Here is a 26,320-nt window from a genome sequence, read left to right as displayed (position 1 = left end):
CGGGACGAGCGCGGGGGCGGGGCCAGGGTCAAGAGCCGGAGCCCTGGCCGGGGGTGGGCGGGCGGACTGGGCGGGGCGGGGCGGGGCGGGGCGCGGTGGCCTCGCGGTGCCTAGGCTCGGGCGGCCCGCGGAGGCGCGCTCATTCGCGCGGAGCCGGCCGGGGATCGCGGTCGGCGGCACGATGAACAGCATCAAGAACGTGCCGGCGCGGGTGCTGAGCCGCAGGCCGGGCCACAGCCTGGAGGCCGAGCGCGAGCAGTTCGACAAGACCCAGGCGAGTAAGGGGGCTGCGGCGGGCCGATGGGTGGGCGGCGCACCCTCCCCGGTCCCCTCACTCGCATCCCGTAAGGCCTAGCCTGCGATCGCATCCGGAGCGCTGGGGCCGCTCCCCGGCCTCGGCCGCCAGAGCCGCTCCGCCAGCAGGTGAACCGGAAGCGCGCGCCGGCGCCGGCGTCGGGGCCGAGGTGCGGCTGGGGACAGAGGTGGCCCGGGGCCAAGGTGGCCGGAAGCCGAGATGCGGCGGTGGGCCAGATGGGGTCAAGGTGAGCGCGGGGCCCAGGTGCGCGCCGGCGCGGCTCGACTGGATTTCTCTGCCCCGGCCGTGCCCCCTCCCCAGCTCCTGTCCCCTTCTTCCACGCCGTATAAAAAATGCCCCCGACCTCAGGGAAGCAATGCATTTCCTTGAAGGAAACTCCCTGTTTCCTTTTCTCCTGAGCTGTTTTCCAGGGCCGCGCAATATCCTATTACCTGCTGGGCGAAAAGTTTCACGTATGCAGCCAGACTCGTTTGCCCGAGAGCGCCGGCTCACGCCGAGATAGGTTCACACCCCCTTATTAAATACCGGCGCCTGACAGACGGAAACTTCCTCGGCCCCCTTCCTGCACTTCCCACGCGCCTGCATCTCCCTCCTGGGAAGGTTATTTTAATCGTGAAACAATGGCGCGGGTGTATATTTGGACATGTATTCCTGCGGGAGCACACGACGCTGTACTTCTGGTTTTTCTGTTCTTTTTCACTTTGCAAACACTTGGTGTTCTTAGGCCTCGGGGATGGTAGAGCATAGGCGGTTAGTTCCCCCAAAAAGTCACCCAAAGCCCTGGCCAGGTAGGTAGCTTGGCTAGCACATCATCCCCCCTCGTAGGCTGGGGTTGTGGGTTCCATCCCAGGTCAGAGCACATGGAAGAATCAGTCGGGGAATGCAAAAATAAGAGGAACAACAAATCGATTGTGTCCTTCTCTCTTTTTCTCTCTGAAATCAAGAAATAAAAATGTAAAGAGTCAACCAAGGGTAACATAGCCATACAAAGCCTTACTTTTGAGATTTTAAAAAAAGATTTTATTTATTTACTTTTAGAGAGGGGAAAGGGAGGGAGAAAGAAAGGGAGAGAAACATCAATGTGTGGTTGCTTCCTGTGCATCCCCTATGGGGGACCTGGCCCGCAACCCAGGCATGTGCCCCGACTGGGAATCAAACCGGCAACCCTTTGATTCACAGGCTGGCATTCAGTCCACTGAGCTACACCAGCCAGAGTAAAAACAAGACCTTACTTTTGAAATAAAGGAAGCCAAAAGGACCCCTCCCACCCCGTCGGAAGCTGGATGGTGACATCTGTGGCCGCCACGAGCAGGCTCCTTCCCACCTGTCCCTGCAGAGAGCAGGGCTGCTTTCAAAACAAGGCCGCTCTTAGAGCTGTGGTTTCGCAATAAGAAAAACTTGGGGCTCTATAGCATTTGTGCTTGTGAAAAGGGTGATAAAGCCCCTTGGGGCGCCCAGGGCTTGTGGAAAGTCTAGGGCCAGAGTTCACGGAGCCACAGATTAAAACCCTAGTGATCGTCGTCCTCTGGCCGACGGTGTTTTTTTTTTTTTAACCCAGAGAGCCCATCATAAAAACAAATGTGGCATTTAAAGTCATGAACACATCATCGATCGCGCCAGGAGCTTGCGGAAGGACGGGGACAAATTTAATTGGCAGAGGGAATCAGGATGTTGTCAGAAGCTTTATTCATTCCCTGATTGTTTTTCCTTGCCTTGGAGGAGGTATAAGGAGGTCCGGTCGCTGCGCAGAGAAGGTGGGGTTGGAGAGGCCAAGTTCCTTGATCTGACTCGTGAGTTATTGTAAAGTCAAGGGCAACCTTCCCCGTCGAAGAGAAGGCATCTCTGACCTAGGTCCACACACGTCCTGGCGGTTGGCTCTGTAAACGAGGTGTTTTGTTTGTTTTTCTTGTTGGTTTTTTCCTCCGGCTGAGAGCGTTACTTATAATAAGTAACTTTCTAGTGGGTGAAAATAGCGTTTGCCCGGTTACTCATTCCAGGGCTCTATTTTTGTTTTTTTTCTTCTTCTGCAAAGACAGTTTGGGTTCCGTGTGTGGCTCTGCTTGCCTTCCGAGTGACTTCCTGAGGGCTGTGGGGATAAGGTTTTGTGCACGGTTAATATTTAATCAGATCTTTCCCAGAAATAATCTAGTGCGCCGCCAGCCGGGCCCCAGAAACAGAAAGGACCCGGAGAGCCGAGGTTGCCGCTTGCCTGTCTCCTGTGGACGTGGACACAAACTAGCATCCACGGGTGCGCCTTCCCTGTGGAACTCGCTGCCTGTGCCTTCGAGGTGGCCGCAGCACCCTGTGCTGCGAAGGACCACTTTGGCCTCCTTAGGATTTATACCCTGGCACTCCCCCAGCCCCGCCTTCGCCCGTGGGCTGCTGGGCTCCTGGGTCAGGAGCAGGAGAAGTGCTTACATGTCCACTTTCCTGACCAGCTACACACCGTGCTGAACAGCCAGGGTGTTCAGGGAGGGCGTCCGGCACTGGTGTGTGGTGTGAGTGTGTGCAATCCTAGGGGGAGTGTGCAGAAAGCGGGTCCGTTCTTCCCTCGACTTGAGCCCCGTTGGTGATAAAACCCTTTCCGAAGTGGGTGTGAGAAAACGGCGTTGGCTTTTGGTCACTGCCGTAGTGCACTGAACCTCGAATGCCGTGGAATACAGCGCGCCTGCCCCGGGAACCGGCAGACCGCCTGTACGGTCGAAAGGATGGCGTGGTCGTGTGGAAGGCTCCGTAGGCGGGTAGACCTGGGGGCTAGTCCGTGTCCGGGGCCAGGTGCTTAACTTCTGATTCTGTGTCCTTGTCTGTCAACATGGAGATAATTCCACCCGCCTCCTAGGGCTGCTCCAAGGTCCAGGGAGATGCGGGTGGTCAGCTGACTGTCAGCCCCTCAAGGATGTGCGTGCCCCGATTGCCGGAACCTCCGACGACGTCACAGTCCTCGCTAAGAAAATGCTCATCGGCTGACCTTGAGATGGAGCTCACAGCCTGGGGTAGCCAGGTGGGCCCGGGGCGGTCCTGGGACCTTGAAACGTGGCAGAGGGAGGCAGGACAGGCCCGAAGAGAGATTCAGCGCCGGGCCGTGAAGGTGGAGGAAGGAAGGGGCCCCCGGGCCGAGGAACGCTGCGTCCTCCAGAAGCTGGAAGAGGCGGGGAATGGATTCTCCTGCGGAAACTCTAGGAAGAAAGGCGGCCGGCCAGCACCTTGACGCTCGCTCCGTGAGACCCGCCTGGGACTTCCGACCGCCAGAGCTGGGAGCAGCGACGGGTTACTGACACACACACACACACACAGTGCGGAGCCGGCGGGCAGCGCCGTGCGGGTTGCCAGCTGGCCGTCCTTCCCCCTTCCCTCCCCGTGCCCCAAAAGCTTCCGACTTTCAGGACGACTTCAGGCCTTCCACCAGCGAGGGGACTGGCCTTGGAGGACTGTTGTGGGCGGGGACTCAGCAGACAGGAGGCTTGCAGGTGCCAGGTCCGGTCCTGCTTTTTCCTTGGCTCCGGGTCCCTCTGCTTCCCTGAGCCTGGGTTTCCCCTGCAGCGCACGGAAGTAGAGCCCCAGAGCTCCCGCCCAGGTCCATTCAGGGGGTGGGGCGCACCTGAGTGTGCCAGGCCCGGTGCGGAGAGGCGAGCGGCCCTGGGGATCGGGGTGGGGAAGGAGGGGGAGGGAGGGGAGCCTGTGGAAGCCAGGTTGTTGGTCCCGCGCCCTCGGCCAGGGACACATTCCCCAGCAGCCACCGAGGAACTGTGATCTCGTGAAGACGGACACTTAGTGACCCTGAGGACTCCCCAGCCGTGGCCCGTGCTAGAGCAGCACGGTCCACTAGGAACAGGGTACGAGCCACGGTCCCCCCACCCACGTCCAGTGGCCGCAGTGAGAAGGAAACAGCAATGCATTCCTTCTAAGCGTGTCTTTCCCTCAGCCTGGTGGTTCCAGATGGAACCGTTTCGACCTGCAATCCCCATAAAAGTGGTGAATGGGACAGCTTACCTTCTTTCCCCTCCTAGGTCCACAGGGTCCGGGCGTGTCCGGCACGCAGGGCACTGGGCACATGCCCCGGTGCTCGGCAGCCGCAGGGGCTGGTGCGGGTGGGACAGCGCGGTGTTAGGACCACAGGGGCGGGGAGGGGGGTGCTTTGAAACCTGCAAGGGCCGGCGTGCCTGCGAGTTGGAGGGGTTTGGTCTGGCTGGAGCCCTGCACGTGGTTTGGTTTGGTTCTGTGTTCACGGCTTCCCGCCAGGAATTCCGTAGAGCCGCATTACTGAAGGCAGGCCACGGGACGCAGACAAGGCTGGGGTCCCTCACCTCGAGCTTCTGGTTTGCAAGCTGCCCCCAGACGCACAGCGCCCTCTCCAGACGCCGTGCCCTCCACCCTGACCTCTCCCTCCAGGGGTCGCCTCCGGTGGACGGGAGCAGGACACGCCCGCCTGGGCCTCCACTGTCCTTTCCCAACACCGCGGGGCCGTGGCACTCTAACTCGCTGACCCCTTTCCGGGCCTCGTTTGCCTGTTCACCTGAAAAGCCCCCGAGTGTGAGGAGAAGTCCACGTCATGTGGTGGACAGCCGCCCCGCCACTGTCACGGGGGAGGGGAGGCCTGGCTGCTCCCCTCCTTGTCCCCACGCTCAGGTGTGGCGCCTCCCGCCTGCCGCAGACTGGCTGAGCAGAGGCAAACTGAGGCCCCTTTCCGCAAAGGAGGGAGAGAGCCCGGCCCACGGCCCCCCTGGGACGCTGCCCCCAAAGCCGGACGTGAGCCGCTCCCACCGCACCGAGGACCCCCACCCCCACCCCCAGGCCCTCCAGCTGGGGTGGGTCATGGGCGGTGAGCTGTGGCCCACCACCTGGCTCTGCCCTCTTGGCGGTGCTCGGGCAGGCCGCTGACTTCCTGCCGCTGGGGCTGCCAGAAACCCCTTTCGGCCCCCGGGGGTCAGGGGGCCTCTCGGTGCAGATGGGGTGGGGGTGGGGCTGCCAGTCCTCCCCTGCCCCTCCCATCTCTGGTGCCCGTTTGTCTGGCGACACGTTCCCGAGGACTGTTGACTCTGCCTCGTGCCTTGGCGTGTGCTGAGGGAAGAGGGAGATCGCCCTTGCCTCCCTAAGAGCCTGCCTTTCGGCGAAGGAGGCAGGAGACGGGCGGCTGTGCTGTGGCAGAGCCGCTACGAGCACGATTCTGTCTCGGTGCCCTGGTCTGCAGAGTGGCCGCGACACTGGCCCCCACGTCCGGCCGAGGGGACTGCGTCCGCCCTAGCTGTGCGTAGTGTCCCGAGGGGCAGGTTGGACCAAAGGAAGGAGAGACGATGCCCCCCTGGGGTCCTGTCCCTGAGCCCTGGTTTGGCAGGGCCCGAGCGGGAGTCGACCTGCAGCCTGGCCTGGTGGACCCCTGTGGGTGCTCAGGGTCCCTTCCCCCAGGACAGCGTGCCCGCTTCCGGGACGCGTCCTTCTGGGAGATGCACCCGGGCAGGCCCCGGGGAGTTGGGGCAGCCGGCTGGTGGCTCCCGGGGCAGAACCGCTGCCCTCCTGACCTTGCCGTGGGCCAGCACCCCTCCCCGGCTGACGGGCCCGGTCGTTTGTGAATGAAACCCGGCCGGGCACTCGGTGCTGCAGCCGGGGGTGGAAACTCTGGAGCCGTGTCTGGGGCTGCTTGGCTGGGCGACAGGGAAACCCGGCCGGCGAACCTGAGCTGCCTGCGGGCCGGAGAACCGAGCCGCCGGGCCACGCGGTCCGCCAGGCCCTCCCCCTCGTGCACTTGATCTCGGGTGGAACTCAGATATCACCTTGTCCCTGAGGCTGCCTGGTCTCACGGCACGGCTCGCATGTGTGTCTGCATGTCTGTCTGTCTGCCTGCAGCACTGCGGCCGAACTGTGGAAGTGGGCGGGGGGGGGGGGGGGGGGGTGCTGGGCACGGTTGCATTGCTTCCTTTCCAGGCCTCCTCAGTCCCACCCCCGAACCACAGAGCCTCAGGCAGGGGGGCGTGGCCTCCTCCCGTGTCTCAGCGCTCGGGAGCACGTGGCCCGGGGGACGCACTCGGTCTGGGTGGATTCGCGTCTCCCTCCTTCAGGCCGGGGTTCCCACGGCAGGGAAGGGCCGAGTCTGCGGAGAAAAGTGTCGGGGCGGCGGGATGGTCTCTCCTCCCGCTGAACTGAACACGGTCCTCGAACTGCAGAAGCCCCGCCCACTGCGGAGTGACTCAGGCCCCTGGCGTGTGGGACAGACAGGTCCGTGGAGTGATGTCACCGGGGCCCAGGGACCGGAACCGCCCAGGCAGGCTCCCTGTCCATTCCAGAGGTGGGACTCAGGGCCCTTTCCTCTCCTGTGTCACCTGCAGAGCTGGCTGGAGGCCGGGGGTGGGGGGGGGGGGGGGGGGGGGGGGGGGGGGGGGGGGGGCGGGGATGTGGCAGTGGGCGGGGCCCTCCCGGGAACGGGAGGATCCTCCTTCCTGGCTCATGCCCCTCCTCCAGGAGGGCAGGTGACCCCTGCCTGGCCCTCGGTTTCGCAAAGAGAGGCTGGGCCCGGTTGTGGGCTGGGGTGTGAACGGAGAGAAACGTCAGTCAAGCCTTGGGCCCGGCGTCGCCCCGCCGCCTCCCCGGCTGCAGAGAGCTCCGACCTCAGGCCTGGCGCGCCCAGCTGCTTTGCATGTGACCACATCCGAGCCGCCGCCTCCTCGGCTACAGAAACCCTGTGTTTGCTTTCATCAATGGCCTTTGAGGTGGCGAAGGCGTCTGAATGGGACCGCTCTGTCCTTCACACGGCCCGGGAAGGCTCGGGCGGAATCACCCACCTCTCTGCCAGGCCCCGGGCCCGGCTCCTTGAAGGATGGTTTTGTCCCCTCCGAGTGCGTCGTGATAAACAGCACGAGGGGGCTTAAGTCTGATCTGTCGCCCGGCTCACTTTCAAAGTAGGAGTCATCTTACGGCTGCCTTCACACTGAACTCTCCCGGTCAGGTCAGGAGCTGGAGGGAGACCCTTGCTGCCTGAACGTCACCAGCTCTTGTATTCCAAAGAGCTTTGTTCGTTCACACGTCCCCTCTCTCTCGTCCAGTCAAGGGCTTTGGGCAGCCGGGGACCGGGCCTGGGGACCGGAGGTGCGGCGGGGTGCAGACCGCCAGGGCCGCCCAGGCTGTGTGTGCGTCCCAGGGCCCAGGCAGGCAGAGAGAGCGTGCCGAGCGAGGTGGTCCCAGAGAATAAATGTCCTGAGTGAAGGCCCACAGGGTCCTGTGCGCGTGGGGGCAGGTGGGACAGGCCCTTCCCGAGGCGGGTGATGGAGCAGCACAGCCCGGCTGCGGGGGCACCTGCCGGCCTGGCCGGAGCGGCGGAAGGCAGGCAGGGGTGGCCGGGGCACAGCGGATGTCCCAGCCAGGCTGGCTGTGTGCGTGCACCCCAGGAATCCGGGGGTGTTTCTGTTCCTGCTCCCAGATGGGGCAGTGGTCTGGGGAGGGGGATCTCTAGAGTGAGGGCTGCCCATGGATCGGGTGGGCGGGACGGGCCTGAGGGCTGGGGGGCCGGGGTGGCGGTGGTGGGGCTGGGTGCGGACACCTGACTTTGTCCCCAGACACGTGGGCCCCCGGTGGGGGTCTCCCCGAGCCCGAGTTCCCCGCTGTGAGTGGCACCCCCGGCTAGAGGATGCCAGGCTTCCCCACGAACAGCCAGGGCTGCGGCCCCCCATCACGTGGCTCGGCCGCCTTGCCCAGGACCGCCGGTTCCCCGAGCAGCGCCGGTGCATGCACCGTGGGCTGCGGAGCCGTGAGACGTTTGAGCTCCCGGACCAGGGGCTGTCCCCTCCCGGCTGGCCCCCCGACCATGCGGCTGGGCCCCCACGCCCGGCGTGAAGCCCCGCAGCTGATGGGGACCCGGCTGCTGTGAGCCACCCCGGGCCGGAGCCTCTCCGACAGTCTGCACCTGGAGTCCACATCGGGGCCCGCCTCCGGCTGCCTCCCTGGGCGCCCTGTCTCCCGAGGGAGCTCTTGCCGAGGTGCCCCTGGTGCACGTCCCTGCGTGTGGCCGTCCGAGGGCAGATGCCATCGTGGGTTCGTGCCCGGCCTCGTCCTGGGTTGTCTCCCCGGGCTTAGCTCCTGGGGCCTTCGCCGGCTCCAGACTGGGTTTTTATTAGACAAACAAGGCCGAGATTGTTCCTGGAAGCAGGGGCAGGTGTGGCTCAATGGGGGCCTTGTGAGAGGCCTCTCGGGGTGTCCCTGCCCCGGCTGCAGGGCAGCGGCCACCCGGGAGGGAGCTGGCGGGAGCTGAGGCGGAGCCCAGGGCCCGGGGTCCAACGCCCCGGCCGCAGGAGTGGGGAGCCTCCGGGCACCGCCCTGGTGTGAACAAGCCCCCACCCAGACTCTGCGTCCGACTGGAGCCAGGCCGGTCCTCGGGGAGCCTGCCTCCTGCAGGGGCCAGAGAAGGATGCCTGCCCCTCCCCCACCCCCAGAGCGGCGGCCGGGATGGGGTGGGGGCCGAGAGGACAGCGACCGGAGGCAGGGGGCCTGGGCTGCCGTTCCCTGGTCAGACTTGACGGGGGAGGGCTGTGCGGGGATCGGTCTGTGGGTGTGAAGAGCCGGGGGTAGGGCCAGGCCGGGCACACGGGCACACGCACCGGCCCAGCTGCTCGTCAGCACGGCCTCGGGCCAGCAAGGGACTTCCTTCAGCCTCGGTTTCCTCGCCCGTCCTCGTCCAGCGGGGCGCCTGGCACGTGGCTGGACGCCATCAGAGTCACCTTGTGACTAGGTTTTCCGGGCTGAGGCTGGAGTTCGCCTCTGCAGGCTGCCAGGGGCCGGCCACCCCGGGCCCGTCTGCAGGGCGTGCCCAGCCGATTTTCCCGGCACGGAAGGAGCCGTGGCGTCTGAATGCCCAGGAAACTGTCACAGAAGCCACCCTGCCCTCTCTGTCTTTTCAGACCGTCTGGCTCCCTCCCCAGAGCCCCCTGACCTCCTGCTGTCCTGCCTGTGTTCAGGGGCGGGGTGTAGGTGGGGGGTGGGCCGGTCCCTGTCCCCTTTCCCCACTGCTCAGAGGTGCAGTGGAAGCCGCTGTCTTCCTCCCTGGGACCCAGAGAGGCTGGCAGGTCCCCAGGGTGGTGGCCGTCTGCCCTCCCCCCCACACCCAGGACCCCTCCCTCCAGCGCTGGGGTTTCCGTCCCGACGTGGGCCCTCGTCCGTCTGTCCCGCGCAGCCTGTGTCTCCCTGGAAGACAGCTCTGCCCACGGCCGTGGTCCCTCCTGCGGCAGCTGGGAGGGATTAAACCGGCTGTTGTTGGAGCTGCTGGCTGAGGTGGTGCTGGCCGGCGGCGGCCCCTGGGCTCAGGAGGACAGTGCTTTCCGGACACAGAGCTCGAGAGAACCCACCGGGTGGTCCTCGGCCCCCCTCGTCCTCCCGTTTCCCTGGGAGCTGACATGAGGCCGCCGTGCTGTGCGGGCGGACCCCAGCAGTGTGGCTGCCCGACCAAGGCCGCGGGCCCAAGGGTCGAGCTGTGTCGGACCCTCGGAAGGACAGCCCGACGCCCAGCCCAGGCCTGCGGCTCCTGCAGAGGGCCTCAGGTCCCTCCTGGGACAGGGCATGGCGCCTGCTTCCGCAGGAAAAGCCAGGCCCTGAGAGGGGCCACAGACCCCCTCTGTGTGCGCTCTGAGCCGCCTTGTGAGCCTCCCGAGCGCGCATCTGCCCCCGCACAACGGGGCCGTGTTCCCGCCGGGCAGGCCCTGTGCCTGCGGCCAGCGCCAGCAGGCAGGCCCGGAGGGTGGGGGAGGCCTGACGGTCGGCGCCGTGCCTTTAAAACCTCCAGTGTGCCAGGCACTGTGAGGGGCTGGGGGGGGGGCAGGGTGGCAGCGTCCCGCCAGGCAGAACCGCCCCCTGGTGGTGCCGACCTCAGGGTGGAGCTCGGATAAGGGAACCATTGTTGTCAGTGGGCGCCCAGCAGGTGGGGAAGCATCAATCAGGGGATTCAGGTAGGGTGGCATCAGGAGGGTGACAAGGTGAGCAGAGGCCCCTGGGGGGCGGGGTCCAGCAATGAGAGGTGAGGTAGAGACCTCAGAGAAGACTGGGAGGTGGAGGTGCCCCCCCTTAAACTTGGGCCCAGCACAGCCCTGCTCCTCCCTGCTCCAGGAAAGGCGGGCCCGCTAGCCGCTGGCCTGGAGGAGGAGGGGAGGCCTGCAGGAGGCCCAGCCCTCCCTGGGGTCCGCTGGGGCCCTGAGAGGAGCAGGCGCCTGCTCCCAGCGTTGTTGACACCTCTGGTCCTCAGCAACCCCGCCTCACCTCCCTGCCCCCCCCCCCCCCCCCCCCCCCGTGGCCTGCTCTGCTCTGCAGGCATGCCTTTCGGCTTTGCACTTGCCTGGAATCTCTGGACCAGGTGGCAATTGTCAGAAGAGCCAGCTCAGGTGTCAGGGCAGCTGGAGGATGGGGTTACACTCCCAGAGACCAGACACTCCTGGCTCCTGAGCTGGCAGTGGCTTGCTGCCCGGGAGGCGCAGCCCCACCCCCGCCCGGCGCTGCCCCAGGCCCTCCCCTCAGCCCTGCACAGGCAGGAGGTGCCTAGCGGCAGCCTCGCCGAGGACACAGGATGTGGGGTCAGCCAGACCTGCCTCTGCCCTCATTGGTTGTACAGACAAGCAACCTAACCGCCGTGCCTTGGTTTCCCCATCAGGGAAATGGGCTCATGACCACTTCCGGGGGTTGTTGCCAGGAGGCATGTTGCCCGTGCCCGGCACATCACTGCCCCTGTTGTGGGCACAGTCCTGCCTGTGGGGGGGTGTCCTTTCTACGTGGGGTGCAGCGTCTCTCTCAGCAGCTGCTCGGTGGGGCCTGCTGCCCAAAGGCAGGCGCCGCGGGGCGGGGCAGCCTCCCCCCTGTGGCTGCTGAGGCTCTGATGGCTGGAGAAGCTGGAGCCTGCAGCGCTGCTGCCCGGACCCTGGCTCTGCCGGGCGGGCGCTGCTGCCCCGGCCTGCCCCTGGTGCCGTGGAGCGGCTGAGAGGGGCCTGGTGTGGGGGGCCGCAGGGCCACAGTGGGTGCTGTGGGTGAAAGGCCAGCCTGCCCCGCCAGCGCGGTGGGTCCGGGAGCCGCCCCTGCCCAGCCCCCATGGGCTGCCTTCCCTGCCGAGCAGAGCTCCGTGCGGGCTCCGAGCCGGCTCACGGTGCGCCGAGGCTGCGCGAGGGCCTCCACGCCGGGCGGGGGCCGGTCCTATTGTTCCGATGCCAGCGGGGCGAGGGCGGGGGCTGCTGCCCTGAACGGACAGCGCCGGCCTGTCCCCGGGGCTCCCTCTGCCCTCTCCCCTCGTTCCTGCCCGAGTGCCCGGGCTTCCTGTTGACAAGGCGGTGGCCCAGGGCTCGGCCCGGCTCAGGCCGCAGGGCGGGCGTGCGGCGGCCCTGGCCGAGGCCTTGCGGAGACCCGGGAGGACCGGCTGGCCCGGAGGGGGTCCGCATCGGTCAGGGCCCCTCCCCGCCGTGCTCAGGCAGCTCCCCTCAGTCCCCGGACACGGGTGTCCCCAGCCCAGCGCTGGTCAGTGGGCAGAGGCTCGTAACACCTGCCGCCGGGGGGAGAAATAAAACATCCACAGGCCACTCGGGGCCCGCGGTGGTTCCTGTGTGGAGTGGGCAGGGGCGACTGACAGGTGCCCTGAGCCTCTGGTGAGGGAGCAGCCCGTCCAGGAAGGCTTCTCGGAAGAGGAGGCGTTGCGCTAAGGGGGGTGACACCAGAGGACGAGGCCAGGAAGGACGAGACTGCTGCTTGCTCGGTCTCTTCCCCAGTCAAGTGGCAGCAGCAGGTGCGGTGAGCACGGGCCCCCTCCTGCCGCCCCCACTGGGGCTGAGGTCACCGTCTGCCTCGGTGGGGTGGGCGCTGAGTCAGAGAGGCCGCCTGTGTGGGAGGGAGCAGGGGCCGGGCGCACCCTGGTTTTCCGTGTCGTGGCTGTGTGGGCCTCGGCAGCTTGCGTCATCTCTCCGGGTCCTGCCACAGTGAGGTCGGGATGACACACGTCTGTTCACGGGGTGTCGTGAGGGCTCAGCCTCTCCCGGTGGCCCGACGGGACAGGTGTGGGCCCCTGGCCCCGCCCACTGCCCCGCGGCTTCCTGGGAGGGCGGCACGCACGCGGGTCTCTGAGCAGAGGTGGGCTCCTGAGGCTGCAGCCCGCGTCCGTCCTTGTCACCCAGACTCCAGAGAGTCCCGGTGGCGCTGCAGGTGGCTCTGCAGGGGCCTCAGGCGTCAGCTGTCGTGTGAGCTGCACGCACCCAGCCTCCGGAGGTGCAGTTTGCCTGAGCCGAGAAAGTGTCCGACTGTCCGTCTCGGCGCTCGGCTCTTGCTGGCGGCGCGTCCCCCACCCCCCGCCCGCCTGGGCGGTTTCCGAGCTCTGCCCCTGTCCCCTCTAGGCCATCAGCATCAGCAAGGCCATCAACACCCAGGAGGCGCCCGTGAAGGAGAAGCATGCCCGGCGTATCCTTCCCTGCCCCCCCCCCCCCGGGCCCCTTGGGGGGGGCCGTGGGGCTGCCCTGCCTGGTCTGTGTCTGGGGCGCGATGGGAGGGGTTTAGGGGAGCGGGGTGGCGCTGCAGGTGCCCAGTGGGGCTTCCCGAAGCCCACCCTCGCCCAGATGGGTGCCCCTGTGCCCCTGTGGCCCTGGGCTGGCCGGCCGGCCCGCCTCCCTCTGCTCCGGTCAGACTCCGAGTCCCCTCTTGGGATCACTGCCTGCCGCCTTAGACCATTGGCTCCAGTTAAACTGGAGGGGCACGACCTGGCCCTTTTCCTTGCCCTTGGCTGAGAACCGTAGCCCTGGGTCACCTGCGGCAGGTGTGGAGGGGCCGGGCTGCGGGGAGGAGGGTCTCAGGGCTCTCCACACGGGTCTCTGCTTCCTGCACTTGGCCTTGACGCCGGGAGGCATCATCCTGGGCACTCACCACGAGAAGGGGGCCTTCACCTTCTGGTCCTACGCCATCGGCCTGCCGCTGCCCAGCAGCTCCATCCTCAGCTGGAAGTTCTGCCATGTGCTCCACAAGGTCCTCCGGGACGGGCACCCCAACGTGAGTGGCCGCTGTCCTCGGCCCCGAGAGGCCCTCCTGCTCCCGCCGCCTGCTCTCAGGGTGGCAGTGGGAGGCCGGCGGGCCCGGGTCCTCTGTCTGCACCACCTGAGCAGGCTGGCACCCTGGGGCGGGGCGGGTCCCTATGAAATGGAGACTTGTCCCACCCTGCCTGCTGCCCCCCGCCCCAACTCTCCTGCCCTCGGCCCCTGTGTACCAGCCAGTGTGGGGGGGGTGTCAGCGTGCCGGGGCCCCACCCGCCAGTTCTGGGCTCCTCATACCCTCCCACGCCCCCGTGTGTGCTTTGCCGCAGGTCCTGCATGACTGCCAGCGGTACCGGAGCAACATCCGGGAGATCGGAGAGCTGTGGGTAGGTGCCGGGGGGAGCTCGGTGGCTTCGGGGCCTCTCGGACAGCAGCTTCCGCACAGTCCGGCCGTGGCCCTGCCTGGGGCCCTGGGGCCCGGCCCTGGGGCCGAGTGACGGCAGCGCCCGTGATGGGAGGCTTTCTCCTTCCTGCTCTCGCAGCGGAAGTGGGAGCGATGCTTTTGGGGGTGACAGTCAGGCAGTGAGCCCCCCAGACGGAGCTGCAGCCTTGCTTTAGGTGGTCCGGGACGGGAGGTTCCAGACACAGGGCCGGGGGCCCAGCTCCAGCAGGTCTGGGCGCATCACGGTGGCGGTGAGAGGGGCGCAGCCTCCGGGCCCCCCGAGACCGCTGCGCCAGCACCTTGGGGTCGGAAGTCCGTGTCTTCCGGAAGCTCCCCCGGAAGGTGCTCACCCGAGGTCGAGGCCGAGAGCCTGGGGCGTGCAGTCCAGGTCCACGCCGGCCAGTCGGGGACCGGGGAGGCCCGGCCGGGGGGACAGCCTAGGCCTCGGCCTTGTGTGTCCTCTAGGGACAAGGCAGGGCCCCGCTGGGGCGGTGCGGGCCCCGGGCCACCGTGATGTGCCAACGCCCCCAAAGTGGGGAGAATGGCAGCTGGGGCGCCACTTGCAGACGCAGGCCCAGCTGGCGCGGCCGCCGGGGACACGGAGTTGGGAGGTGGCGGGGGAGGCAGCTGGGCGGACGGGACACACGCCTGCCGGAAGGTGCCTCCCCGGCCGCTGCCAGCATGTCAATGAGGCGCCCAGCGCAGAGCTGGCCACGGCCCCGGACAGGGAGCTCCCTTGTCCCCAGAGTCTCTCTGGCAGGACTGGGCGGGAGTAGATGGCGGCTGAAGGTGAGGGAGGGAGCGGAGACCCGGGGCTGGCGGTCAGCCGCCTCTGGCGGGCGGGGCCACGCAACTGTGGGGGTCGCCGCAGCCTCCTGGCCCGCCCTGCGGGTGCCGGGCCCTGCGGGGTTCCCCGGCCGGGGGACCCTGACCCCGCTGCTCTCTCCGCAGGGGCACCTGCACGACCGCTACGGCCAGCTGGTGAACGTGTACACCAAGCTCCTGCTGACCAAGATCTCCTTCCACCTCAAGGTAGACGCCCCGGCGGCCTGGGACTTGGAGGAGGGCAGGTTCTCCTCTGGCCTGACCTTGACCCTAGGGCAGGGGTCCCCACCCCCTGGGCCACAGATTAGGAACCCGCTCCCCACGCTTGCACCCCCGCCTGAGCTCTGCCTCTGGTCAGATCAGCGGCGGCACCGGATTCTCGGAGCTGCTCGAACCCTGCTGTGCACTGCCAACACCAGGGGTCTGGGTTGCAGGCTGGGGGTGGGAGTCTGATGCCTGTGGAGCCCCAGCAGAGCCGAGGCAGGGCGCCGGCGCCGGGGAGCGGCCGCAGACCCCGACCTTGTGAGCAGGGAGGTCGGACTGCACAGAGGCCGTGATAGATCAGTCGTTTGCCGATTCCTGTCCAGCCCCTATCAGTGTGGCAAGCGACCCTTCAGCCACCTCTGGTGGCGGGCTGTCAGCCGGAGCCCGTGCGTGGCCCACCCACTGTTTTACCTGCCGGTCCGCCCGCACCTCTTCCCGGCCTCGCACTGGTCCCCGGCACAGTTCCGGGAAGCCCGCGTGCCGCCCCGGGCCCGTGGTGGGTCGTGCACTCACCCGTTTTATGATTCAGTGTAATGACAGAAATAAAGTGCACCACAGATGTGACGCACTTGAATCACCCCAAAACCACCCCCTGCCCCCGTCCATGGAAAAGGTGTCTTCCACGACCCCGGTCCCTGGTGTCAGAAAGGTCTGGGACCCCTGTCCCTGGGGAAAGGGGGGTCCCAGCACCTCACGAGGGTCAGCGCCCCTTGAGACACTTCCTGGGGACACCGGAGGTGGACCTGGCCTTGCCCTCGGCTCCAGGCAGGCGTCCTGCCCCGGCTGGACTTCTGTCCTCCCTCCTCGGTCTGGCCGCTCACGGCCCCGCCTCGGGCAGCGCCCAGGGCCGACGGCGGCTCTGCAGGCTGGAGGCTCCCCCGGGCTCCGGCCCTCCCTTCAGAGTTAGAGGCGGTTCAAGTCCGGGCCTGTGCCCCCATGGGCTGCTGCTGAACAGGGGCGTCCTCTCCGCAGCACCCCCAGTTTCCCGCGGGCCTGGAGGTGACAGACGAGGTGCTGGAGAAAGCAGCTGGGACGGACATCAACGACATGTGAGTCCTGCAGGCATGCTGGCCCGGCCCAGCCCGGCCCACCCCCTCTCCTCCCTCAGCGTCCCTGGTCCCCATTCGCTCCTGCGGTCTCCTCGCCCAGCCTCCCGAGTGTCCGTGCGTGGCTCTCCGGGGCAGGTGGTCACTCGCCTGGGGGAGACGGGGCTACAGTGGAAGGGGTGGGGTTTGTTCAGAATCAGGCACTTGTGGCTGAAGGGCCGCTGTCCTGTGCAGAGGCGAGTTGACGAACGGGGCCGGGGGGAGGGTTCACACAGGGGCAGGACCGCCCCCCCCCCCCCCTCAGCCCTCCCTCCCTGACCCCTGCAGCTTCCAGCTCACCGTGGAGATGTTCGATTACATGGACTGCGAGCTGAAGCTTTCTGAGTCCGGTGAGCCCGCGCCTCTGGGAGCCAGACGCGCCTGCCCCGAACGCACCTGCCCCGTGGGGGAAAGGGGGGTGTGCAGGTGCCCCTGCGTGGGGGACCAGGGTGTCTGCCGTCCCTTCCACCGAGTGAGCCCCTCCTCCTGTCCCAGCGTAGGACGAGCAGGGGACAGAGGCCCCCAGGAGCTGCGTCTTTGGGGTCCTGACTCGGTGCCCCCCTGGGAGAGCGCTTCGGGCCGCCCTGCCCGGTTTCAGCCGCTAAGGGCTCTGAGTCCTGGCGGGCTTCCCGGCCCGGGGAGCTGGCAGCCGCTGACAGGAAGTCTCAGGGCTCCCCCTCCCGGGGCTGGCCGCAGAGGTGGTTGTTTGGGGTGACAGCTTCAGAATAACGTGTGGGTGACTCACGGCTCTCAGGGCGGGAGGAGAAGCAGATGCCTGTTTAAGGGAAAACCGGGAGTCAGGAAGAGGTGGGTCAGGACTCCGAGGCCGGGCGGCCCAATGGGCGGCTTGGAGCTGAGTCTCCCTGCCCGGGAGGGAGGCCCAGGACGCAGCCGGGCAGCAGCGGGCACGTGTCCAGGGCCGTGGCCGCCAGCCTGAGCCCCGGCAGAGACGTGCCGTGCTGTGCGGGACGCTGAGTCCTGGGGTCCCCACCCCTGTGCTGCTTTGGCTTGGGCAGAGGTGGAATGCGGGCGGGGTGGGGGTCCCCACGAGGGAAGGTGCGGAAAGCCTACAGGGGGTCCCCCACACCAGGGACACCGCGGTCTTAGTGAAGCTCAGAGGGACACCTCCTTCATGCCACCACCGGCAGCGTCTCCCTGGGGAAAGGTGCAGGCTGTGTCCCTGCCGGAGGCTGCTCAGTGTGTACGGTGACAGTCGGGACAGGGACAGCCGGGACGGGGACGCCCCGGTGCCCCTCGGGGGAGAGGGGGCCAGTCTAAAAACTCTCCAAAACAGACCATCACATGTGTTTCCATTTTTCCAAGGAAGGTGCACTTGACAGGTAATTAACAGTTAGGGTTTTTTTTTTTTAAGATTTTTATTCATTTTAGGGAGAGGGTAAGAGAAGGAGGAAGAAAGGGAGAGAAACATCCATGTGTGGTTGCGTCTCGTGCGCCCCCTTCTGGGGACCTGGCCTGCAACCCAGGCATGGGCCCTGACTAGGAATTGAACCAGCGACCCTCTGGTTCGCAGTCAGTGCTCAATCCACTGAGCCACACCAGCCAGGCAGCTGTTAGGCCTTAAATGAGTCAAGGACAGCACTTAGTTCCTTCCTTCCCGTCCCATCCCTCCTGGGCGTTCTCGCGTCCCCGTGGAGGTCTGCAACAGTCCCAGCCCAGGCAAGGTGACAGGGCGGGGGGGCACCCTGCCCCCGGGAGCAGCGTCCCCGACATCTGGGTCCTGCTTGGGAGTCCTGGCGGCACTCCCGCCCCGGCCTGCCGCCCGCGCGTCGTCTCCGCTGCCCAGAGAGGAGGCCGGCGGGGGAGACGCCTCTCGCTTGGCCCGTTCCCTCCTGCTCGAGCGCTCTGATGAAAGGCTTGATTGTCAGGGTCGAGGGAGCTGACCTGGGCGCATGTGAGGTTTGGGGGTCACTTGGGGTTTGCGGAGTCCCAGTGCCTGTCTGGGGGTGGTGAGGCCAGGCCACCCAGGCTGTCGCCTCCCAGGGCTTCTGTGACGACGTCACGAGACCTCAGCGGGGGCCTGGGCCCGGCACTGTCCGCAGCACAGCCAGCCCCCACCAGCCCCCGCCTGCGTCTCCCAGCCCCTGTGCTCACACTCCTCCCCCACCCCCTGCCTCTCTCACGCAGTTTTCCGGCAGCTCAACACCGCCATCGCCGTGTCCCAGATGTCCTCGGGCCAGTGCCGCCTGGCCCCCCTCATCCAGGTCATCCAGGACTGCAGCCACCTCTACCACTACACCGTCAAGCTCCTGTTCAAGCTGCACGCCTGTGAGTCCCCGGGGGCGGGCCCTGGGGTCCTCCTGCCCATGCCCCCCAGAGGGGCCTCTGTTGGCCGGCGGCCCGGATCCGAAACGGAGAGCGGAGAGGCCAGCTGCACGGAGCGGCGACGAGCTCGCCGCCATTGACGTAAACCACATGCTCGTCAGGAAAGACAGACAGACCGCCCTTCTCCAGAGCACACGCTGAGGGCAGCGGGGTCTGGTCCCCGGGAGTCACTCTGAGCGCCGCGGGCCGAGGGCACCCGAGCCTCTCAGATACTATCAGCCCAGGGCGCACTGGGGTCCAGAGCGAGGTCACGGCGCCCCCCAGAGCCAGGCCCCCGCGGGCTCGCCCTGGTCCCGGCTGCCCTTCCCGCTCCCCGTGTCTTCCCTGCACGGCAGGACCGCGGGGCGGTGGCCGTCTCCCTAGTCAGTGATGGTCCCTGGAGAGTGCAGGGACGGGCGGGGGGTGGGGAAGGGGCGGAGGGAGGGAGCGTGAGGCCTTGGCAGCCGTGGAGCAGCGAGCACACACACAGCTCATCGAGCCTGTGCCCCCAGGTCTCCCGGCGGACACCCTGCAAGGCCACAGGGACCGGTTCCACGAGCAGTTTCACAGGTACCGGTGGGTCGAGGCCTCAGCCGGGGTGTGCGGGCCGGGCCGCCTACCCAGCCGGCGCCCCTGACACCCGCACGTTCCCGCAGCCTCAGGAACTTCTTCCGCAGAGCGGCCGACATGCTGTACTTCAAGCGCCTCATCCAGATCCCCCGGCTGCCCGAGGTACCGGCCCGCGGGGCCCGCCGGCCGGCTGCTGCCCCGGGGAAGGGGCTAGGGATGGCAAGGCAAGGCTCCCGGGTGGGGGGTGCTGAGCCGCTCCTACCTGTGGCCCTGGCAGAGCCCCCCCAACTTCCTGCGGGCCTCGGCGCTGGCGGAGCACATCAAGCCGGTGGTGGTGATCCCTGAGGAGGCCCCCGAGGACGAGGAGCCCGAGACCCTCATCGAGATCAGCACGGCCCCCCCTGCCGCGGAGCCGGCGGTGAGTGGCCCGCCCCTCCTGCCTGGGGGCCTCTCCTGCGGAGGGAGCTTGGGGGTTGGGGGTGACTGCGCCGCCCCCCTCTGCTCCCTCCCTCCCCTGGCCTGGAGGCTGGGGGTCACTGGGCTTTGCTGTGGCAGGTGGTGGCTGACCTCTTCGATCAGACGTTTGGACCCCCCAACGGCACCGTGAAGGACGACCGGTAGGGGCCGGGGTGACTGCGGTGGGTGGGGCTGGAATGGCCTGGGGGGGGCACTGTAATCGGGGAGCTGCAGGCGGGAGGGGCCCCGGGCCGGGGACAGGAGCTCTCGACGCCCAGATCCCGAGGGACTGCAGGGAGACCGCCCGCTCCTCGGCCGGGGTCTTCTGGCGTTCCTGGTTGACTGAGCTTGAACCCCAGGCCTGTGTGGGCCTCCACAACCCCCCCCACCTGACCCCCTCCCCCAGGGACCTCCAGATGGAGACCTTGAAGAGGGAGGTGGAGACCCTCCGGGCGGAGCTGGAGAAGATGAGGCTGGAGGTGAGGGCGTGTGCGGGCGGGGGCGGGGCCCGGGGCTGCCCCGTCGCACCCACCACCTGTGCGCAGGCCCGGCACACCCCCCGTGTTGACACCGCGTCCCTCCCGCCGCCGCAGGCCCAGAGGTACGTCGCGCAGCTGAAGGCCCAGGTGAACGCGCTGGAGGCGGAGCTGGAGGAGCAGCGGAAGCAGAAGCAGAAGGCGCTGGTGGACAACGAGCAGCTCCGCCACGAGCTGGCCCAGCTGCGGGCCGCCCAGCTGCAGGGCGAGCGGAACCTGAGCCTGCGCGAGGAGGCCGAGAGTGCGTGTGGCCGGGAGGCCCGGCCCGTGGCGGGGGGCCCGGTCCCCGGTGGGGGGGCCATCCCGCTGAGCCGGGGTCACTGCCTCACCTCCCCCCTCTCCCCCGCAGAGAAGGCCAGCGCCACGGAGGCGCGCTACGCCAAGCTGAAGGAGCAGCACAGCAAGCTGGTGGCCACGCACGCGGAGCTGCTCAGGAAGGTGGGGCCCAGCCCCCCCTGGGGGCAGCGGGCGGGGGCAGGGGTGGGGAAGCCCCCAGCGGGGGGCAGAAGCAGAGGCAGAGCCTGAGCCAGCCCGGCCCCCCGTGCAGAACGCAGACACGGCCAGGCAGCTGACGGAGAAGCAGCAGATCCAGGAGGAGGTGGCGCGGGTGAAGGAGCAGCTGGTTTTCCAGATGGAGCAGGCCAAGCGGGAGTCCGAGATGAAGGTGCGTCCCCCGAGAGCGCCGGCCGGCTCTGGTGTCCCCCAGCACCCCCGTCCCCGGTGGCACGCTGTCCCTGTGACCCACCGCTCTTCCCGTCCCAGTTGGAGGAGCAGAGCGACCAGGTGGAGAAGCTCCGCAGGGAGCTGGAGGCCAAGGCCGGAGAGCTGGAGCGTGTGCAGGAGTCCCTGAGCCGCACGGAGCAGGTGCGGCGCTGGCGGTGCTGGGGTCGGGGTCGGGCGGACGGAGGTTCGGGCCCTCTGTCCCCAGGACTGCGCCGCACCTCCGTGCCGCTGGGTTGGGTCTGAGGCCCCTTGGCAGCCCTGGTGCGGGGCTGTGACCCAGCCCCCGGGACTCGCGTGGGAAACGGCGGGCCCTGGCCTGCAGGGAGCTCGCCGTCGGGGGCGGGTCAGGGAGGTGGGGCCGGGGCCGGGGCAGCCCTGCTCACTCGCCTGGTGTCCCCAGAGCGGGTCGGAGCTGAGCTCGCGGCTGGACACGCTGAGCGCGGAGAAGGAGGTGCTGAGCAGCGCCGTGCGGCAGCGGGAGGCCGAGCTGCAGGCCGCGCAGGGCCTGGTGCGGGAGAAGGAGGCGGCGCTGAGCCAGGAGCAGCAGCGCCACTGCCAGGAGCGGGACGAGCTGCAGGGGCGGCTGGCGGACAAGGTAGAAGTTCCCCCGCCTGCACCCCCCCGTGCGACAGCTGGCTCGAGGGACTCAGGGCCCACCCGTCGTGGGTGGGCAAGTCCGGGGTGCTGGGTGCATCTCGCACTTCCAGACGGTTTCGCCGCCCCAGAGAGCGCCCCGCCTCCACAAGCAGTTTGCCCGCACCTCCCCCCCACAGCCCTGGATCGGCCGCCCGTCTCTGACCTGCCCGTCGTGGGCGTCTCGCAGACGGGGTCGCACGGCAGGGCCGGCTCCCGTCGCTCAGCGCACGTGTGCGGGTTCGCCGGCGCTTCCTGCCCCTTCAGGCCCCCACAGTACTCTGCCCTGGGGGTGGACCGCACGGCGCTTGTCCGTCCTCGGGTGGTGGACACTTCGGGGGTTTCCGCTCTCTGGGCACCGTGAGGCCGCCGTGGGCATCTGTGCGCAAGGCCCTGTGTGGGCGTGGTGCCGGGTCTCTCGGGCGCACGGCGCGGTGGGTCCGCTGGGTCTGTGGGAGCTCCGCGCTGAGCCTCTGAGGGACTCCCGGAGTCGGCTGGAGCGGCTGCCCCACATCCCGGTCCCCCTGGGAGTGCGTGTGGGCCCGGGTTTCCCTGGCCCAGCCCTTGTTCCTGTCTGTCCGTCTGCCTAGCCACGCTGGTGGTGGTGCTGCACCGTGGTTTTGGTGTGCGTTTCCCTGGTGGCTGGTGACGTCCAGCGTCCTGTGTGTGTTCGCTGCCATTCGTGTGTCTCGGGAGAAATGTCTGTCCAGATGCTTCGCCTACTTTCTTACCTGGCTCGTTCCTCTCCCCACTACTGAGCCGTCTGCCCCGCTCTCGGTGCGGGGGGGAGGGCCAGCCCCTGGGGGTGGGGCGGGGTCTCTGAGCTGCCGCCCCGTCCCCCAGGAGTCGCAGGAGCAGGGGCTGCAGCGGAGGCTCCTGGACGAGCAGTTTGCGGTGCTGCGGCGCACGGCCGCTGAGGCCCAGCGCATCCTGCAGGACGCCGTGGGCACGCTGGACGACCCCCTGCACCTGCGCTGCACCTGCTCCCCCGGTAGGGCCGCCGGCCCGGCACTCTGCCGCCTGCTTTCCCCACCGGCCTGCAGGGCGGTGCGCGGCCCCCTCCCCGCCCCCCGCAGGGGCTCCGCCCCTCATCCCCCCTCTGTGTTGCAGACTACCTGGTGAGCAGGGCCCAGGCGGCCCTGGATGCCGTGAGCGCCTTGGAGACGGGCCACGCCCAGTACCTGACCCACAGGTCGGGTGAGTGCAGGGGACGGGACGGGCAGGCAAGGCTGTCGGCAGTTGGGTGCTGGTCCCACGGGCCCTGGCTGCCCCCTGCCCTCGGTGAGGTTTCCCACATGGGGAACGCTGAGCCGGGCCGGGGGCCGGGGGCTGCGAGGCTCCAGCGGCGGCATCAGATTTCCCTTCTCTCTTCACCTACAGACGCCTCCGCCCTGGTGGCCGCCCTGACCCAGTTCGCTCACCTGGCCTCGGACACCATTGTCAATGGCGGCGCCACCTCGCACCTGGCGCCCACCGACCCTGCCGATCGTAAGTGGGTCCGGGCTTGCGTCACACAGGTCCTCACAACGGCCCGGGGGAGGGACGGGTCCTGGCGTCGGGCCCTGGGCTGGGGCCGGTGCGGGGGCTTCTCCCAGGGCCCTCGGGCACCGACGCTTCTCACGGTCCTCTCCCCGCAGGCCTGCTGGACGCCTGCAGGGAGTGCGGGGCCCGGGCGCTGGAGCTCGTGGGGCAGCTGCAGGACCCGCAGGCCGTGCAGCAGGCCCAGCCCGGCCTCATGCGGACCCCGCTGCAGGGCGTCCTTCAGCTGGGCCAGGTGAGCGCGCAGCCGAGGCTCCGGGTGCGGGCTGCGCTCTGTTCGGGGACAGCGGGGCTGGGGCGGGGCTCAGGCCCCCGACCTTTCCGCACTGTCCTCCAGTCTGGGCCCCAGGGGCTCACGCGCAGGGCCCCGGGCCAGACAGAGCCCCCACCCCCAGAGTCCTGCCGCCCCAGCTTCTCCCAGTCCCCCTGGGGGACGGCCGGGGGTCAGAGGCACCCTGTCTGACCCCCGGGTGCCCTCCTCCCCCAGGAGCTGAAGCCCAAGAGCTTGGACGTGCGTCAGGAGGAGCTTGGGGCCGTGGTCGACAAGGAGATGGCGGCCACATCCGCCGCCATCGAGGAGGCCGTGCGGAGGATCGAGGTGAGGGGCGGGGTGCAGCCCCTGGGGGCCCCGGGGGTGGGTGGGCTGCGTGCGGGCTGCACTCACTCTGAGAAGGACGGAGGGCCCTGCGGGGCAGGACCGGGAGGCAGCCCTGGCGTCGAGCCCTCCCCTCCCCTGCTCGTGGGGGCTGGTGCCGCCCCTGTGCCCACACTGCCCTCCGCCCAGCCCGCTCACGGCTCTGTCCTGGTGCAGGACATGATGAACCAGGCCCGCCACGCCAGCTCCGGCGTGAAGCTGGAGGTGAACGAGAGGTGAGCCCCTGCCGGCCCCAGGCCCTGGACGGGGCAGGTTCCCAGAGCCGCCCCAGAGCCCGAGTAGGACGTGGGGGCGATCGGGGAGGCCGCCCTCCTGACCGCTCGGCTCTCCGGGAGCCCAGGGAGGGAGTGGGGTGGCCCGGTCCACAGTAGGCCGCAGGCCTGGTGGCTCCCTGTCCACCCCCCCACCCTCCCCCGACCCCCCCCACCCAAGGGTCCTGGGGCCGCACTGCAGATCTGTCTGTCTGTCTGTCCCTCTCCCCGCCTCCCCCCTCCCACAGGATCCTCAACTCCTGCACGGACCTCATGAAGGTGAGCGGCCGGCTGGGACCCTGGGGCGGGCGGGCGGGCGGGCTCTGTCTGGGAGAGGGCCACCCCGAGAGTGACACACGTCCTGGTCCTGGCAGGCCATCCGGCTCCTGGTGATGACGTCCACCAGCCTGCAGAAGGAGATCGTGGAGAGCGGCAGGGTGCGCTGGCCTCCGGGCGGGCAGGCGGGCGGCCCCACAGCTGGGTGGGCCCAGCACGGGCTCCCGAAGGGGCTGTGACCCCGGTGCCCTGTTCATCCTGCCCCACTCCAGCCTGGGCCCAAGCCCACCGCAGGCCTCTTCTGGGCATGAGCCCCCCTGCCCCAGGGTGCACGTGTATGTGCCTGGGAATCACAGCTGCACCCCCTGCCCCCAGCGCCGGGGGGTGCCCCTGAGGCCCATGGAAGGCAGAAGGGCTTCCAGGGCTTCCAGAGCTTCCAGTGAAGTCTTTGACTGGCCCGCCCTGCCCTGCCCTCCTGTCGCCACTAGGGGGCAGCCACGCAGCAGGAATTCTACGCCAAGAACTCCCGGTGGACTGAAGGTCTCATCTCCGCCTCCAAGGCCGTGGGCTGGGGAGCCACGCAGCTGGTGTATGTCGCCCCAGGTGGGGGGCAGCAGGGAGTGCGGTGCCCGGGGCCTGGAGAGGGAGCGTGGGTGGCCCGGCCCTCCGAGGGGTTGGAGACCCAGGCCCCGCCCCCGGCTGTGCCCCCAGGGCGTCGGCCGACCAGGTCCTGCTCCCCACGGGCAAGTACGAAGAGCTCATCGTCTGCTCCCACGAGATCGCCGCCAGCACGGCCCAGCTGGTGGCCGCCTCCAAGGTGAGGCGCCGTGCCGGCCCGGCCCCTCTGCTCGGGGCCCTCGGCGGCTCCTGGCCGTGGGGGTCGCCCCGCACGAGGCCTGCGCCTCACGGGCCCCCGCACGCCCCCAGGTGAAGGCCAACAAGGACAGCCCCCACCTGAGCCGCCTGCAGGAGTGCTCCCGCACAGTCAACGTGATGGCCGCGAACGTGGTGGCCTCCACCAAGTCGGGCCAGGAGCAGATTGAAGACAGAGGTGAGTGCTGGGGGCTGGGAGCCGCTGGGCGGTGTCTGGGGGGGGGGGGCGGGCGCTCACCCCCCTCTCTGGCCACAGACACCATGGACTTCTCCGGCCTGTCCCTCATCAAGCTGAAGAAGCAGGAGATGGAGACCCAGGTAGGTGCCCAGACGCACCCCACAACCACGAGGCCTCCCGGGTCCGTGGCCGACCTCCGAGAGGGCAGCGGGCTCCCCGGGAGAGGCTGTGGGGTCTGCTGAGTGGCCCGCGGCCCGCAGGTCCGGGTCCTGGAGCTGGAGAAGACGCTGGAGGCGGAGCGCGTGCGGCTCGGGGAGCTCCGGAAGCAACACTACGTGCTGGCCGGGGGGGTGGGGGCGCCCGGCGAGGAGGAGCCCAGCCAGCCCAGCGCTGCCCCTCCCAGCGTGACCTCCAAGAAGCCACCCCTGGCCCAGAAGCCCAGCGTGGCCCCCAGGCAGGACCACCAGGTAGGACCACCAGGTGCCAGGCATCCGTGCTAGGGTGGGCAGGGCCCCGGAGCTGCCGCTGGCCCCTGCTCCCAGGAGTGTGGGGCACGGGGCCTTGGGCCAGTCAGAGAACACGGACCAGCGGGAGCAAGAACGCTGCCCCAGTGACACCCGGGGCTTGGCGTCACCTGAGGGGAGGATGCAAGGGGCTGAGGCGATGGGTGGTGCGGGGCCTGGGCTGGGCCGGGCCACGTGCCCTTGGCCGTGCCCAGTGAGCCCCTCGCCTTTGACTCCCGCAGCCGAACAGAAAGGATGGCGTCGGCCCGGCTCAGCTCGTGAACTCCTAGGCCCCCGAGGGGTCCGGCGGGACTCGCAGGCGGGCCTGGTCCCCACGCGGCTGCCCTGACTTGGCTGAGAGCCTCTGAGGGGTGCGGTTCGTGCACCCGGTGTCCTGGCCTCCCCCACGACCCGCATCAGTGGCCCCGAGGCCCCCAGCCCCTACCGAGCTGGTGGGACCTGGGCGCAGCGGGACCCACGGGGCAGCTCTCTCGGGTTTGAGCATTTACTTGCCTCTGGACCGACCGGGAGCCGCCCGGACCCGGCAGCCCGAGCCACATGCAGGGAACGTGCGGGCACTCGCACTCTTCCCAGCTGGAGCTCTCCCCCGTGGGCTCGGGCAGGCAGGGCCGTGGGGGGTGGGGGGGTCAGGCCGCCCTGCCTTCCGGACTCGGGTCTGAGGTGAGTGGGAAGAACACGGGCCCTGGGGCGTGGATCCACGGAGACCGGGCCTTGGGCAGAGCAGGGTGCCCGGGCGCCCGGGGTCCCCCTTCCTCCCCGGGCCTCGCTCCAGGGCACCTGCGGCGGGGTGCTGAGGAGGACGGCCCGTGCCTGCGGGAGAGGCGGGCCGGGTGCCGCTGCCAGCCACAGGTGCTGCCCCCACGCCTGGAGCCCGGCGACCGCCCGCTTCC

General features: G+C 68.5%; 1 protein-coding gene across 2 annotated transcripts; it reads left to right on the top strand.

The window, feature by feature from the left end:
- Nucleotides 1-92: 92 nt before the first annotated feature.
- Nucleotides 93-26,320, top strand: HIP1R (huntingtin interacting protein 1 related). Of its 2 annotated transcripts, XM_028527692.2 has the most exons (32): nt 95-274; nt 12,652-12,715; nt 13,155-13,297; nt 13,608-13,664; nt 14,672-14,752; nt 15,782-15,858; nt 16,183-16,244; nt 18,040-18,180; nt 18,729-18,786; nt 18,873-18,948; nt 19,064-19,204; nt 19,342-19,403; nt 19,649-19,721; nt 19,836-20,019; nt 20,128-20,216; nt 20,326-20,442; nt 20,541-20,642; nt 20,902-21,096; nt 21,978-22,125; nt 22,245-22,331; nt 22,515-22,622; nt 22,772-22,908; nt 23,161-23,271; nt 23,485-23,543; nt 23,828-23,858; nt 23,954-24,016; nt 24,344-24,444; nt 24,567-24,672; nt 24,783-24,906; nt 24,985-25,046; nt 25,167-25,373; nt 25,652-26,320. In XM_028527692.2, the coding sequence occupies exons 1-32, from the start codon at nt 182-184 to the stop codon at nt 25,697-25,699; spliced, it is 3,207 nt and encodes a 1,068-aa protein (XP_028383493.1). In that variant the 5' UTR covers nt 95-181; the 3' UTR covers nt 25,700-26,320. The 2 variants fall into 2 exon arrangements, 1 of the variants encoding a protein (XP_028383493.1); XR_004900569.1 differs by lacking the exons at nt 25,167-25,373; nt 25,652-26,320 and having other exon boundaries at nt 93-274; nt 24,344-24,458; nt 24,985-25,002.

This window comes from Phyllostomus discolor, chromosome 13 (assembly GCF_004126475.2).
Source record: "Phyllostomus discolor isolate MPI-MPIP mPhyDis1 chromosome 13, mPhyDis1.pri.v3, whole genome shotgun sequence".
Lineage (NCBI taxonomy): Eukaryota > Metazoa > Chordata > Mammalia > Chiroptera > Phyllostomidae > Phyllostomus > Phyllostomus discolor.
Note: the sequence above shows the minus strand (reverse complement) of the source record. Positions and strands in the feature narration are given on the sequence as shown.

What these genes read in the sequence shown, in the direction of transcription:
- HIP1R (XM_028527692.2), top strand. Translation starts at nt 182, where the DNA reads ATGAACAGCATCAAGAACGTGCCGGCGCGGGTGCTGAGCCGCAGGCCG. An exon ending in GGGACGGACATCAACGACAT is followed by an intron (nt 15,859 to 16,182) that starts GTGAGTCCTGCA and finishes TGACCCCTGCAG; the next exon opens with CTTCCAGCTCACCGTGGAGA. An exon ending in ACGCGGAGCTGCTCAGGAAG is followed by an intron (nt 20,217 to 20,325) that starts GTGGGGCCCAGC and finishes CCCCCCGTGCAG; the next exon opens with AACGCAGACACGGCCAGGCA.